This window comes from Leptosomus discolor, chromosome 6 (genome assembly GCF_034619465.1).
Source record: "Leptosomus discolor isolate bLepDis1 chromosome 6, bLepDis1.hap2, whole genome shotgun sequence".
Lineage (NCBI taxonomy): Eukaryota > Metazoa > Chordata > Aves > Leptosomiformes > Leptosomidae > Leptosomus > Leptosomus discolor.
Genome location: NC_141396.1, coordinates 17,034,617 through 17,048,647, shown reverse-complemented (window position 1 = coordinate 17,048,647; position 14,031 = coordinate 17,034,617). Strand labels below are relative to the sequence as shown.

The window sequence follows — 14,031 nt, the reverse complement described above, 5'->3', positions numbered from 1 at the left end:
AGGTGAACCATTCGATGGGCAAAGTGCTGCTAATTTTTATAAAAATGAATAATCCTGTGCTGACTGGGGGAGGCACTCCCCAGAGACGATGTACAGCTAAAGCTGAAATGATTTTAAAATTATTTTGATAAATCACAGAAGACATCTGTGTATATATTTTCATTAATTTCTAATGGTTTTATATAACTGTAGTTTCAGCTGCTAGTTGATTCCAAACTAATACACCTTTGTTCACATGTTGCCTTGTATTAAATGAAGTTCAATCCTATTTATAATTACATGAGAGCAGCCTCGTGTGAACCTACTGACACTTTAACTTCACATGGATTTTTGTACCTTAAGAGTGAGAGTTAAGAAATGGATGTTAGTAAAGAGCTCAATGTATGAGGAACCTACTTAGTGAACTTGAGACACAGGAAAAAGTGTGTAGTTCAAAACAGAGAAGGAAACAGAAACAAATTAGGAGAGAAGTTCTAAATTATTAAAACAATAAGGGATTACAAAAATAAAAGATGTAGAGATTAGTGGTGGAGACGGGGATGCTTTGATACCAAAAAAAACCAGAATCTGAAACCTATTTGAAAGGTGGAAGAAATCAATTAAAAGAATAGAGATGATGCTCAATTTAATGGATAATGCATCAGCTGCTAGCAAAACAAAGAAGCTTTATGGTAAATCCACTCATTTCCTTTGGATGGCAAACTTTTGTTCCATCAGAAAGCAGTAAGATCTTATCAGGATTTTGAGCTGAAATACAGTTGTAGCTTTGAAACAGAATTCTTGGAGAGCACTTAATAATACACTTTATGTCTGGCATATAATGATGAAATTGAAGTTGGAGGCTTTCTCAAATTGGCACTAAAATGTTAACTGTTACACACACCCCAGAGCCAGAATGGAATGAACACTGCCAAACCAAAAGAAAACAAATGTTTTAACTATAGCCATCATGTGTACAAAATTATAGGTTATGAAATCTTTATGCAAGCAGTTACTCTGAAAATTAACAGTAAAATCTATGGTGAACATTGCTATTTTCTATAGAAACCTATTTTTCCTATAGGGTTTGCATAACTCTGATTAGATTTCACTATAAAAATGCCATACATTATGCTAAAACTTTCTGTAGGAAGTCGCACTTAAAGACACTTTATCATCTCTTTACATAAAGTGATACATGCTTTCAAAACTCAGTGCAACCTCTTGATGAAAAGGAGAAAACTAAAGAAGCATGTGTAACTCCAGTGGTGAGATGGAAAGGCATCTTGAGTTCATTCTAATATGTTGGACACGGTAGAAATTAAAGTGAAAAAAGAAAATTAAAGAAGTGGCTTAATTGAAACAATGTTTATTCCTAAACAGCAATGCTTTTGTCAGTCAGATGAGGTGGCTTAGTTGTCCTTTCTGGCATAAAGAAACATATCAAGTATACACAGAGCATTTGCAATCAGAACACAAGCAATCAATTTTAGAAGCTACTCTTCAGTGTGTGCCTGCACAGATTAAGAACAGGGCCACACGTGAAGACTTCACTTCCAAGTGATACTGTTTTTTTCAGCATAGAGAAGATATCTTACATCTTCAACTTCATCCACGAAGACAATTAACTTCTCCATTATATAAGCCAAATATATTACATCCATTTTATCCGCAAAGTGGGAAGCACCTCTTGTGTAGGCTGTCAGCTGGCGGGAAAATTCAAGCACGGTTGTCAAATTGATGTGCATCTGAAAATACACCAGAATTGTTAGGTGTAATAAATCAGCTAGCTTCATTCTCTTTTAAAAACTGGAGATCATGTCTATTTCTATAATGCTTGCTATAATTTCACATGGATTTATATGCATCAGTAGTACCACGGACATAAATTTCAGAAGCATACGAATGTGTTTTCAGGATTAGGTCTTAGATTTCATTGCTGTTATCTGAAGACACCACCACAACAGGCCAACAAATTTTTAAGATTTTTGTCTACTTTTTCTAGACTGTAACTAACTGGCCTCATAAAATATTATACCAAACTACTAACCTTGCCTTGACCATATCTTTAGATCACCCTGACAACAACAGTATCAGTGAGAATTCACATATACAGTGGTGCATGGTGGGAGAACAAGGGCGATGGTCATAAGTTGAAAGAAGAGAAGTTCAGTCTGGTTATGAAGAAAATCTTTTCTGCCATGAGAATATTGAGGCATCTGAACAGGTTACCCTCAGAGGCTGTGCAGCCTCTATCCTCAGATATTTTAAAGACCTGAGGGGTTAAAGCCCTGAGAAACCTGGCCTGCTTACAGGAGAATGGACTGGCTCTCTTAATATGAACACATCTGAAAACAAACTTCCTGTGGTGTTATCAATTTTTTTCTCATCAATTTCTATCCATTTACTTTTAATATTATTCTCCCTTTTACTTATCTATTAGAAACCATTTAAGTACTGCTTTTTTTAGAAGATATCGAAAAGGCATTCTAAAGTAGGCTTCATTTCTATAGCTCTTTTAAATATAGTATGGACAATAGCAATGAGGAAAGGCACTTTTGGCTGACAAAACTCTGATACAATATTTCAAGAGAAATTAACATCTTTCCAGTAAAAATGCATGACGGGAAGCAAAGAAGGAACTGAAGCACTGATGACCCTGCCGATATTACTAACGGTCATCTAGACTCCAGGCACCCAGAGCAAAAATGCTGTGCACTTGTTCCTACTACAACTTCAATTACCAAACACATTGTCTTTCAAGTAAAACATTTTGTTAAAAAAGTCCAGCTATCCCAAACTTGTCGCTGAACAGACATTTCTTGTGAGCTATTCAATAAAATCAGTGCTAGAAAAGGGCAGCCTTGAATTTCATAACGTTACCTGACTAAAAGCATGAAGAACTTGAGTTACTTCTTGTGAATAAGGACATTCAGAATAGTTATCTTCATCCCAACGTCCAGTTCGATTACATTTACGCCATGCCTTAGACTCTTCTGCGCCATTGTGAAAGGCAATGGAGTTAAATGAATACTGGAGACAGGGATGGTAAGCAGTTATCCCAGCCAAAGTTTTGGGCCATCTATGAGCAACATGACAATAAAAAATTACAACAAGAAACTTCTTATCTAAAGGCAACTTACAATATAGCAACAATATACAGAATATACAAAAAAAAAAAAAAAGGACTATTTTAAATTTTACTTAATTATGTTCTATACTGAATTATTTTGTTTCCTTTGAAAATGTCAAAATTATACAGGTTCAAATCTGGCTGGTCACACATTAATTCTGCATTAATTCCCAAAAGATGTTTGGTGTTAAAGTAAAAAAAATGGATGGCATTTTCCCTGCATTCATCTTTGCAGACCGCACAAAGCAGAGCAGTAAGTCCATAAGCAAAGAAAAACCAACCCCAAACCCTATTACTAAATGCTGTAAAAGGTAAATACTCAATATGTACCTGACAATCTTTGCTTTGTATTTTGACCCAACACTACAAAGCCCCCTCTGCCACAAAGCCTTGAAAAACAAAAATCCCTGAATGTATTTGAAACCAATAAACAAGATTTCAGCAGAGATTATGTTTTATGGAGGAGGAAGAAGGTAGCCTTCAAAAATTAATTATTAAGATATAAATTTATGCAGTGTGATTCCAGAAGAGTCTTTGAAAATAAACTATAAATCAAGAACAGCCAGAACTCTTCTATCTAGCTCTTTTTCTGGATATTTGCTGCATTCTCTAGAATGGCACAACTGGGATCTATTTCTTTTGGTACCAAATCTGTTGTCATTTCCAGGCTAGTATGGACACAGCAGGATCAGGTAATTGGGAGAAATCAAAGAAAACCAGAAGCGTATGATCAGCAGGTCAGTATGTCTGGAAAGGATATGGCTCTTCAATTGCACTGATGTAATGACTGAACCCAATCACTCAGAAAAACAGTCTGCCTGCCAGTGAAGCCACACCTTGACAAGCAGCCTTAGCTCAAACATACATATTAGCCCCTCTTAGTTATACAATGTAGGTCTATTTGGACATTTTTACATAATATAGTGATAGGTTTTGGGCTATGTAAGTTTTCCTTGTTTCAAACAGATGAAAGGTAAGAAGAAAAATACTTATATATGTCATAGCTGTCACTGGAATAATTAATTTTGTGATGTAAAAACAGTTGATGTAATATGAACCAACTTGCCTCAAAAGTAAAACTAAAGAGATAATTCTGAAACTAGTATTAGCACAGGAGCAGAGTCTGGCCTTTATGAATAGGAATGATAGAACATAACAACATTACCTTATAAGAATGATCTTACAGAGAGCTGGAAAACAAAAAAGGAGCAAAACATGGCCATCATAGAGAAAAACTCTTACATAAGGCCAGTTCGTTCTGACTCACAGTGCCTAATTCTTACTGCAGTTGTGCAATTATAAATACCACCTAGGCTGGTCAACTGAAAGAACCACAATTCCCTAACAGTTGATGCTTTTTTCCTTTTTTTTTTTTCCCCAATAAAAGGACTGTTCTTTCTAGCTTTGCTTTTGTGGTTCAATTCTTTCTAGTTACACACTTGCTATGTTACCAAGACTTCAAAGACCTTTGTAAGAAAAATTACTGGTGTGATAGCTACCTATCTGAGGATAAACCTTTAGAACAATTTCAAGTGCTAATGCTGAGTTTGAGCCTGCTAAATTCCCTATAATTTTAAATTAATTCATTCAAATACCAAAAGAACCTATGGACTCATCATCTTTTGATATACACTTTAAAAATAAATTCATATGGATTTCTAGAAAGATGATCAATAGGGACAGAAATGTGCACTCTTGTTCTTTTGATTTATATAAAACGACAAAAATGCCCCTGGTGTTAGTTTGTGCAGTCTGTAGAATTTATATAAATTTATTGATGAAGAAAAGGATGTCATTTTATGGCAAAAACATGAACTTCATAAAGTGGTCATCTAAGAGATTCAGTATGTATTATCTCATAGGAAGTATACATATTTTAAAAGTTCTAATTAAAATACATTTAAGCACGTTCACTATGAGAAAACACAACAGCAGTTTTTGTGATGACCAAAAAAAATCTATAGCTGAGATTGTCAAAGATCTCTAATGGATTTTAATCCATATATATGGATTAAATAGGTATATAAATATATATTCAGCAAATGTGGTATACTCACTGGAACTGAGGTTAACATGTAATAAAATAACTTCATATTAAAAAGAAAACCTATTGCGTGAGTTGGTTTCTCCACTTCTTTCTAATTCATTCCTTTATTTTTATACAAACACAATAAATAGTAGTAAAAGGCCTTTGAAAACGTTTTACAGGTAACTTAAAAAACAAGAGAGGCTTTCAGGTCAGAAGTATTTGCAGAAAGTTCTGGCGCTTAAGAGAAGCTTCCTCTCTCGTCCACTTTTCCTTTCATTAACTATCCAAGGTCAATTCTTATTATAATACACTTGGTAACAAATTACCTTGATTTCTCAATGGGAATGCCATCATACATCAGTGTTACTGTCAAACAGGTAACTATATTTTGTTTAAGAACTTTATGACTAACATTGAAGTATTTTAGAGCTAACTGAAAGCAATACCAAATTCCACAGAATCCTTATATTTTTCTTCATTTTCTTCAGTTTAGATGAAACAAAAATCACATTTAGTCAACAAAATTGTGCAGACTCTAAGATTCAGATAGGATGGATGTTTTTTCTTATCATGTCATATATTGGTGGAACTGTGTTTGTCCTTAAGCTCACCTCAAATGATCCATTTGTTTTACTAAGTAGTTTTACTTGCTGTTTTGATTCTCTTCAGTGAAATATTATACTAACTGTTTTCATGTTATTGGTTACCTCTAATCTCAGCTGAACAAAACCAGCAGAACTGGAACAGATTAGAAAAGTACTGAAGATTTAATCTTCTAATGCTTTAATGCAGTGTTATCATAGCCTATAATTTAGAAAAGACCAAGAACAATTTTGAATCCTCTCTCATTTAGCTGTACAGAGCTGACATCTTTTGAAATTTTCTATTATCTCACGCTGAGGAATTAGAAGAAAGATTCTCTAATTTTCACAAACCACTGCTGCTCTTGAAGCACTAACTGCCATTTCCCATAAAAATCACACAGTGTTCCTCCTTCCTACTATATTGCATAAAAAAGACAAGTAAATAAGTTATATCTTCATAACTGACACTGAAGTATCATGTAAGCATGAATATGGACTGTATCTACATTAATATAGAAATACACTTCAAAACCAGAAAATCATACCTGAAATCTCCCTTGTTGTTAATAACTCTTTCTGCAGGGCAGTAGGGTGCAGCTGTTTCAAGTACCACAATTTCTACTTGTTTAGTGCTATTTCCATAGGAATTGTTGACTAGACATTCCCAATCTCCAGTTGCATCAATGTCAATGCTGGATAGGATAAGCTCACTATAAAAATAAAAGCTTAATTATTGTATATACTTAATCATATAGAGATTGAGACATTGGTTTTCTGACATTAACTTATCTTCAGAGATTTTCCATGAAAATATAAAACCAGGTTTTGCTCTATGTTATTGGTATTCAGATTTCAGCAGCACCTATTTGGATTGACCACTCAGACTGTAAAACGCTGTAACACAGGTGACAAGTCATCTCAAAAGAATATCAATTAGGTATCAATGCCCATTCTCCTTTCCCCAAATACTATAAAATGTTAGTTTTGTTGCATAACCAAGTACTTGAAAGTCAGGAATGCATTTCAACTTGCCAACTGTCCTGGGTTTCAGTGTAAAATGTGCCAAAAGGAAAAAAAAAATATTCTATTACCATCTTCAGGAGCTGTTGAGACCAGTTGGGGCGGTGCTCCCTGTCTCCCCCCCTGGACTATCTCCTGTTACTGAGCACAACAATGCCTTATCGCCTGACCCATCGATAACTCGCTCCTGGGCTATCTCCTGTTAATGGCCCATCAAGGAACTTCCTCACGACTCCCCATCCCATTGTGAGATGCTCCGCCCGGGGAGGTGGGGGAAGGAGCCAAGCAGTCCATGCCAAATAAAAACGGAGATTTTGAACACCCTAGCAGCCTTTCTTCCACTGGATTCCCAGAGGAGCTTTTCCCCCCACTGGAGTTCCAGAGGACAAGAGCTACCTACCTACCACTGGACCTTCGGAGGAAGACCAGACTCTTTTACCTGATTGCTGCTTCCACAGAACTACATCCATCACTTCAGGAGGACTGCAGCCAGCATCTTATCGGACTGCTACTGCCACCCTAACAGGGTGTCAGGTTGTACTCCTGACTCTGTCAGTGTAAACCAGTGGGTTGTTTGTTTTTCCCTGCCTTGTGTTATATATATATATTAGTAAAGAACTGTTATTCCTATTCCCCATATCTTTGCCTGAAGGCCCGTTAATTTCAAAATTATAATAATTTGGAGGGAAGGGGGTTGCACTTTCCATTTCAAGGGAGGCTCCTGCCTTCCTCCACAGACACCTGTCTTTTAAACCAAGACACCAACGCAACCAATCCACAGAGAATGCTTCCCTTCAGCTGCAATTGCAGCTCCTGTGGCATTTCAACAGCAGAATCTGCTGCTCCTGTGGTGGCATGGGAAAAGTTTTCTAGAAGAACCATTGACTTTGGCAGCTGTATATAATCTTCCTGATGAATGCAAAATGAGATGAGGCAAATGCTGATATTTCTTTCAGCAATTTACTACTCAAACTTTCACACTGTCCCCCACCAAATATGAAATACAGTTATTAATATCAATAAACTAAGGTTGCATTGCCTCTTTATAATAAGTGTTAGACAAGTTAAATAAAGAGACACTTTGTGGCTTCTCTTATGATATAGACATTGTGCATGACTGCACCACACCAATATTTAGCTGCCTAAGCTAAATATTCTGTGTATAATGACAGAACGAGGAAACAATTTCAGAAACATTAAAAATTGTCTAGAACTGTCCTTGTTAGTATTTTCTATACATTTTAATCCAGCGAGAAGCTTTCCTTCATCTAATGGATGTAACTCAGTCACTAATGGTCAATAAAGTTTAGTTTTTCAATTGACTCTATCAGGGATAGAATTTTATCCAATTACTATGACTGTATAGATCTCATAGACAAAAATATTGTTAACTACTACATTTTAAGAAAGTGATACATTAGATCTTAAAAATGCCATTGGGCTAGAAATAAATTTTAATTCACTTTTAAAGAAAGTATAGCTTTTGAAAGTAGTTTGGAGAGGAAAAAAGGTAGTAATTTTTGGAAATATTTACTTTGCTTTACACAGATGGGTCATCTTTGAATATGCCTTGTGGTTTAGACAATTAGAAATGATGTGGGAAGAAAGGGAGTACAGTTAGAAAGAGGGAGAAGGTACACTATAAAAAGAAAGCATGGAATTTTAAAGTTCTTAAATTGATTTCAAATCTGTATTTAAAACAAAATCTTAAAAAAATTGTACTTGTGGCATGTGGCAATTTTGTAAAGAGCCTGACATTTTGAAAGATAAACAGAGATTAACTATATTTTTTTTTTCCTCTTTTCAACTTCTCTAAAATTGTAATTCTTTTATCACTTTAAACCTTTGTATATTATACTTGCACTGTTATTCACAGGGCCACAAGAAAGAATCGAATCTAATCTCCTTGTATATAGACTACTTCTGAGACACATAAAAGTAGACCACAATCAAGGAAGTGATTAGACAGCTGCATATGTAAATTTCCCTTTGAAACATGCCTACAATGAAGGACGATTTTCTCAAGTACTTACTACAGGATTGTTATCTTGTCCTCAGAAAATAAGCAAACCATGGTAAATAGCCTTTGATTTAAGCTAAATTGCTTCGGAATTTTTGTGTAGTTCTCCAGATATTCAGTCAAATTTATCATTAAACTGTCACTTTAAAAATCTCACACTTTTACTATTTGTCATGGCTTTGAGCTCCAAGTACCTTGTAGCCCCCTGCTTCAATTTACAATGAATTCTAACATGCTTTTACTGCAGAAAATATAGAAAAGGCATTACTAGCCATTGTCAGACAGAGCAGCTGACTTTTCACGTCAAAAGAAGCAATTGTTCTCATAAGAAGTCTCAGGTGAGAAAGTCCAGTAACAGCAGCCTCCCAGCTAACTCAATACATCGTTTTACATTCAGGTTTAAATACTTAAGTGAAATTATCCAGTTAATAACATTTTTTTAATTAAATCTTCTATTTCATGTGTCACAACAATCTCACATCATCTTTTCAGACAGCTGAGAAAGAATATATCCCTAGAGCTTATAAAAACAATTATCTGTAAAAGCTCTTTTTCACTGAAACAATAGGCAGCATAAATATTCACCTGTGGCATCAAGACCCAGAGAGGTCCCAAGCAAAGAAAATGTATGAGAGATGTGCTGATCTTTTGATATATTTCCTATAAAATATCTATAATCATTGTTAATGATACAAATTTGATAAAGCTGGGAACCAGGGTGATTTTAGGTACATACAACACTTGAGCATATTATCACCGTTTTACAGGTAATCAAGATGAAGATAAATAGATATGAAGAAAAGGGATAAAATTTCTATTGACTTAAATTGCTGAAATGTGTTCCAGTGCAAATTTATCTTCCACTAAACAGATCTGTCATTAGATGAAGTTTCCCAGTTTCACACATAAATATTTACTGATACATCAGTGTTGCTTCTTGTAGAAACACGATACTTAAACATCGGTTCAAGTTCTCTAAAACAATGAATAAATCCTCACATTCACAGTTTTAATTTCCTATGGCCTTTCTTCAGATAGTGAACCAAAATACACCAGAATATGTTTATGCAATATAGAAGTTGTATAATGGCTAGAACATGGAATTGTCTTCTGAACTGCCATCTAGCCACTGTAAATGATGCATTCATTTATATTCCTCTGGGAATATTTTGGATAGCAAGCCCAATGGTGAATCTGTTCATTTACTTACCATTTGGATATGACAAATGATAAATTGATCTTATATTACTGGAGAATTTGGAGGACTGGATTTAAAAAAAAAAAAAAAAAAAGTGTCTTTTAATTCTTGAGAAGAGCAGTCAACTTGATTCTTTAAGATTTTCTACACTTAATCCTTGGTGACTTCACAGTCCTGGCAGACCAAAAGGAAAGAGTGAGCCTGCAGAGAATTTTAAACCACTTCATAACGTTTTCTAGTAGGTCAGTTATTTTAAATCTTGGCTCTGTCACATCAGCATGCCCAGAAATTCCACTGGTTTTCTTACTGTTAGTAGAAAGGCATTCTTGATCTCTCTTGACCATGGCAACAAGTCTTGATAAAAGGCAAGAACTCTCCTATGACCTGAGAACATGGCAGGACTCTTTGTTGTAGGAGCTTGACAAGAGCACAACATAATTAAGAGAGGACAGCACCTTTGGCTGTATACTTTTCCTGATTAACCTCTCTCACAGAAGGAAATTAATGTTAGGCCACAAATAAAATGATCTTGCCTCTACACAGCTTTCCTAGGGATGGAGTATGAGTCAGAAAGAGTTCTTACTCCCTCTACATTAGCAATCATATTCCACTCCTCAGAGGTGTGATAGTTGCTACTTTCATGGAAAATTCTGACCTACCCAAGATATAAAACAAAGTCAGACAGTCATGAGATGCTGTCAAGGCAAACTGAATGTGAAGGATTGCTGCCTGATGAGAATAAAAGTATGACTAGCAAGCTTTTCTCAAGTTTTCTTTTGAAATTATAGTGGCCTTCTCAGTAAAAACATTGAAAGGAAGAAAGAGAATATACATTTCTTTTTTGTACTGGGAAATTTCATGCATGGTAGGAATCCTTTTTCAAATGTGATGACTGACATATTGAAAAATTAATTAAAAAATACAGCTGACACAATTGCATGAAAAAGTTGTTATAATATTCAATAGAAGCCCGTGGCATTTGTCATTTCAAAGAGAGGAACTATAATACAGGCGGAAGTCATACTCATGTAATCAAGAAACCTATGACAATAGATTGCTATTTGAGGCATATTTTTGCATTGCTACAGCTATGCATAACTAATTAGACAATCAGAAGTAGGTCTCATTATGCAAAGTTACTCAGCCATGTCCTGAAGTAATACCTTAGCGACATTTACTGTATGCCTCAGCAGTCACTTGCATGCTGGGAAACAGAGTAACAAATAAAGAGGAAACTTTAACACCACATTTTGATTGGCTTTCCACAAGAAACATCTTAAAGTCTGTCTTGAGTTCCTGTAAGACTTGGGAAGAACCAACTGCTCTTCCTGAAGAAAAATAAAAATTAATTACTCAAACACAGATAACATTTAGGTTTCCTCATATTCTTCTTGAGACAGATAAATAGCAAATACTTTTCTACAGTTCAGGCAGAAGGCCTGAACAACCTGCATCCAACCCATACCATCTTCAATTATTAATACTAACACAGGATTTTAAAAATGAGTGTTGGTCTCCAGAGTACACTGCTGCTTGGAATACAGCCTTTCATAGGGGATATAAGGTTAAAACATGGAAAATGAAGAGAGAATGTGTAAAACTAGGCACTTTAACTGAACTTAAATTGCTAGTCTGATCTCTCTGACAAAATTACTTATTTACCCATGAAAGAAACAGCTTCAGAAGGCTGATGGTCTTTAAAGAAAGCTTGTGTCCAGGCAATAGCAAGACAAAAGGAAGATTAAAGATTAAAGTTGGTACCCATTTTATGCCAGATGTCTAGCAAATATTTTCAGGTGTAATCAATTTGTCATACACAAAGGAAGTTCAGTAGACATGATTTTCTTTTTCTTCTGATTGTATATAAAAAACAAAGCATAACTCACTATTTAATGCCATTCGTAGCTACCCAAGAAACATAATGTGCTATAAACATACTTTTACCATAATTTATCTGCCAGCTATTTTGTTCACATCAGTATGCTAGGACCATAACAACAGATTTGACTTCAGAGATGTCAATGGAAAGGATGTAATTTTAATGACAATATGGTCACAGAAAAAAAATCAACCACCTACTTCCAAAATGGGAGAAGAGACTCATATGTCAGTTAGTAAACCACCTTGCTTTACTTCCTTTGTATTGCTTAAATTACTTGAACTGAGATGCAAATGTTTGAAAGTATCGTCACAGGCTAATATTATCCATTTGTTATGCAAACATTTTCACAATAGTAAATATTGTGGATGTCAAAGAACCTGTGACCTACGTTTATATGCCATCAATTTGCTTCTTAAAACTGAGGAAACAAATATTACTAATATTAGAGTGACTCTACCAAATCATCTTCAGAAACAGTCAGAAATATAAACAAATCTACAATATACCACAACAGGTTTGGTTTGTTGTAGGATCCTTTTCTCACTCATCAAGCTTGTCAGGTACAGACAGACTACGAGCTACTGTGCTGCATCAAAGGATAAGCATAAAGATGTTTGCATTTATTTTCATACTCCCACAGTCCTAGAGTCAATACGTGCCAGTCTAGCTAGCTGAGAACGTAACACAGGGAGGGAAAATAAAGGCATCAACAGCTCTAGAGAACTCAAAGCTTTCTCTTTCTGGAGAAACCTTCAGACAGCTGGCAGGTCTGTGACGGCACAGTGCTACAAAGCTATCTGAAGAGAGTACACCTGGGCCAGGGCTTATTTAAAGTACTTCATGAATTATTTGTCTGATCACTGAGCTGCTTTGTCAGTTGGTGAAAGGTTTAGGGATGCTCAAATATGTTTATTGTTATTAATTTTGTTCTACCAGCAAACTGCTTGACTGCAGGATGTATACAACTGCAGTCTTCTGGGGAAATGGTGCTACACCTGCTGCATGCCTTTCATCTGCCCTTAAGTAGTCTGGATGCTGCAATGTTCTATCCAGAGGAAGCTTTATTTCGTTAGCATAACTCTTGTGATCTGCAAACTATCAGATGTTCTTAGACAAAAATAACACTATGACAATCAGTCCAACAGCCAAAATTTCATCAAAGGCTTTTAAAGTAAAATATTTCCCAGATGATTCAGAACTGTTAAGCTACTTATGACAATTCTTAATTATTAGGTTACATGCTACTGGGACCAGCAAAAAACCCTACCCAAGCCTACACAAAAAAAAACCCCAAACAACACCCAAAAGAAAACAAACCAAAAAACTACTACATTAATTTTATAATTTCAAGTTTTTTGTCAAATGCACACTACTTTGACAGAATTTCCCATTCTCCCTCATCACTGATGATGGTAGAAATGCAGAAATTAATTAGTTAATGGATACTTTATGGGATAGAGAAATTGTATATTAGGGCTAGAACACTGACCTGTTTTATTTTCTGACCTTCAAGAAATCTGGGAAGATCTAAAAAGGAGGTAAGACATAGCAGAGTCCTACATAAGAATCTCAGGAACAATCTCTGTTCTTTCTCCAGTATATAATTATCTCCAACAGTATAAACTTTGTTTTTCGATGGCCAGGACTCATCCAATCAAAATACCATAAACAATTAAAAATAGGGTTCTTTTACCCTGAAGGAAGAAAGAATGGGAGAGGCTGGAACCTATTTTCATGGAAGTCCAGCATGCTAATGGAGCAAAAAAACCTTCTGTAAGTCCAGAAGGAACTCCACACTTTATCTATATTGAATTGATTGAAATACATGAAAAGTAAAAAGTAATTCAGTTACTTGTTTTAACATTTCTAACATGTTTTGCTTTAATGAAATGGTTTGCTTCACCAGTATCCAGGGTGATTGACCTGGTAGGAGGAGCACATCAGAGTCTAGACGTAAGTCAGAATTGCTCTGATAATCACAGCTGATGCACCAGGTTACAAACTACTGCTGGGACTAAGAGAAAATGTATAATTAAACCTTACAGTGGTGTTGACAGGAAAAGTAATTTAAAACGAGCCAGTCCTGAGATGTTCATTCCAGACTACCGCTGCAGTACAGCATCTCCACAGCTGTATAGTTGCAGGTGTTTGAAGGGCCACATTAAAATAACTCTGGCCCTAAAAAA

The 14,031-nt window shown here is 35.5% G+C and overlaps 1 protein-coding gene across 2 annotated transcripts in view; it reads right to left on the bottom strand.

Moving 5' to 3' along the window:
* Nucleotides 1-14,031, bottom strand: part of LOC104352288 (adhesion G protein-coupled receptor A3) — a 280,884-nt gene that overhangs the window by 131,234 nt on the left and 135,619 nt on the right. Inside the window, exons 8-11 of one of the 2 annotated variants that reach the window (XM_086466587.1) lie at nucleotides 6,258-6,435; nucleotides 3,443-3,501; nucleotides 2,863-3,061; nucleotides 1,578-1,727 (exon numbers count right to left, since the gene is read on the bottom strand). In XM_086466587.1, coding sequence (XP_086322713.1) covers nucleotides 1,578-1,727; nucleotides 2,863-3,061; nucleotides 3,443-3,501; nucleotides 6,258-6,435 — 586 coding nt within the window. The remainder of the gene's footprint in view (nucleotides 1-1,577; nucleotides 1,728-2,862; nucleotides 3,062-3,442; nucleotides 3,502-6,257; nucleotides 6,436-14,031) is intronic. The other variant, XM_086466588.1, reaches the window with a different exon arrangement.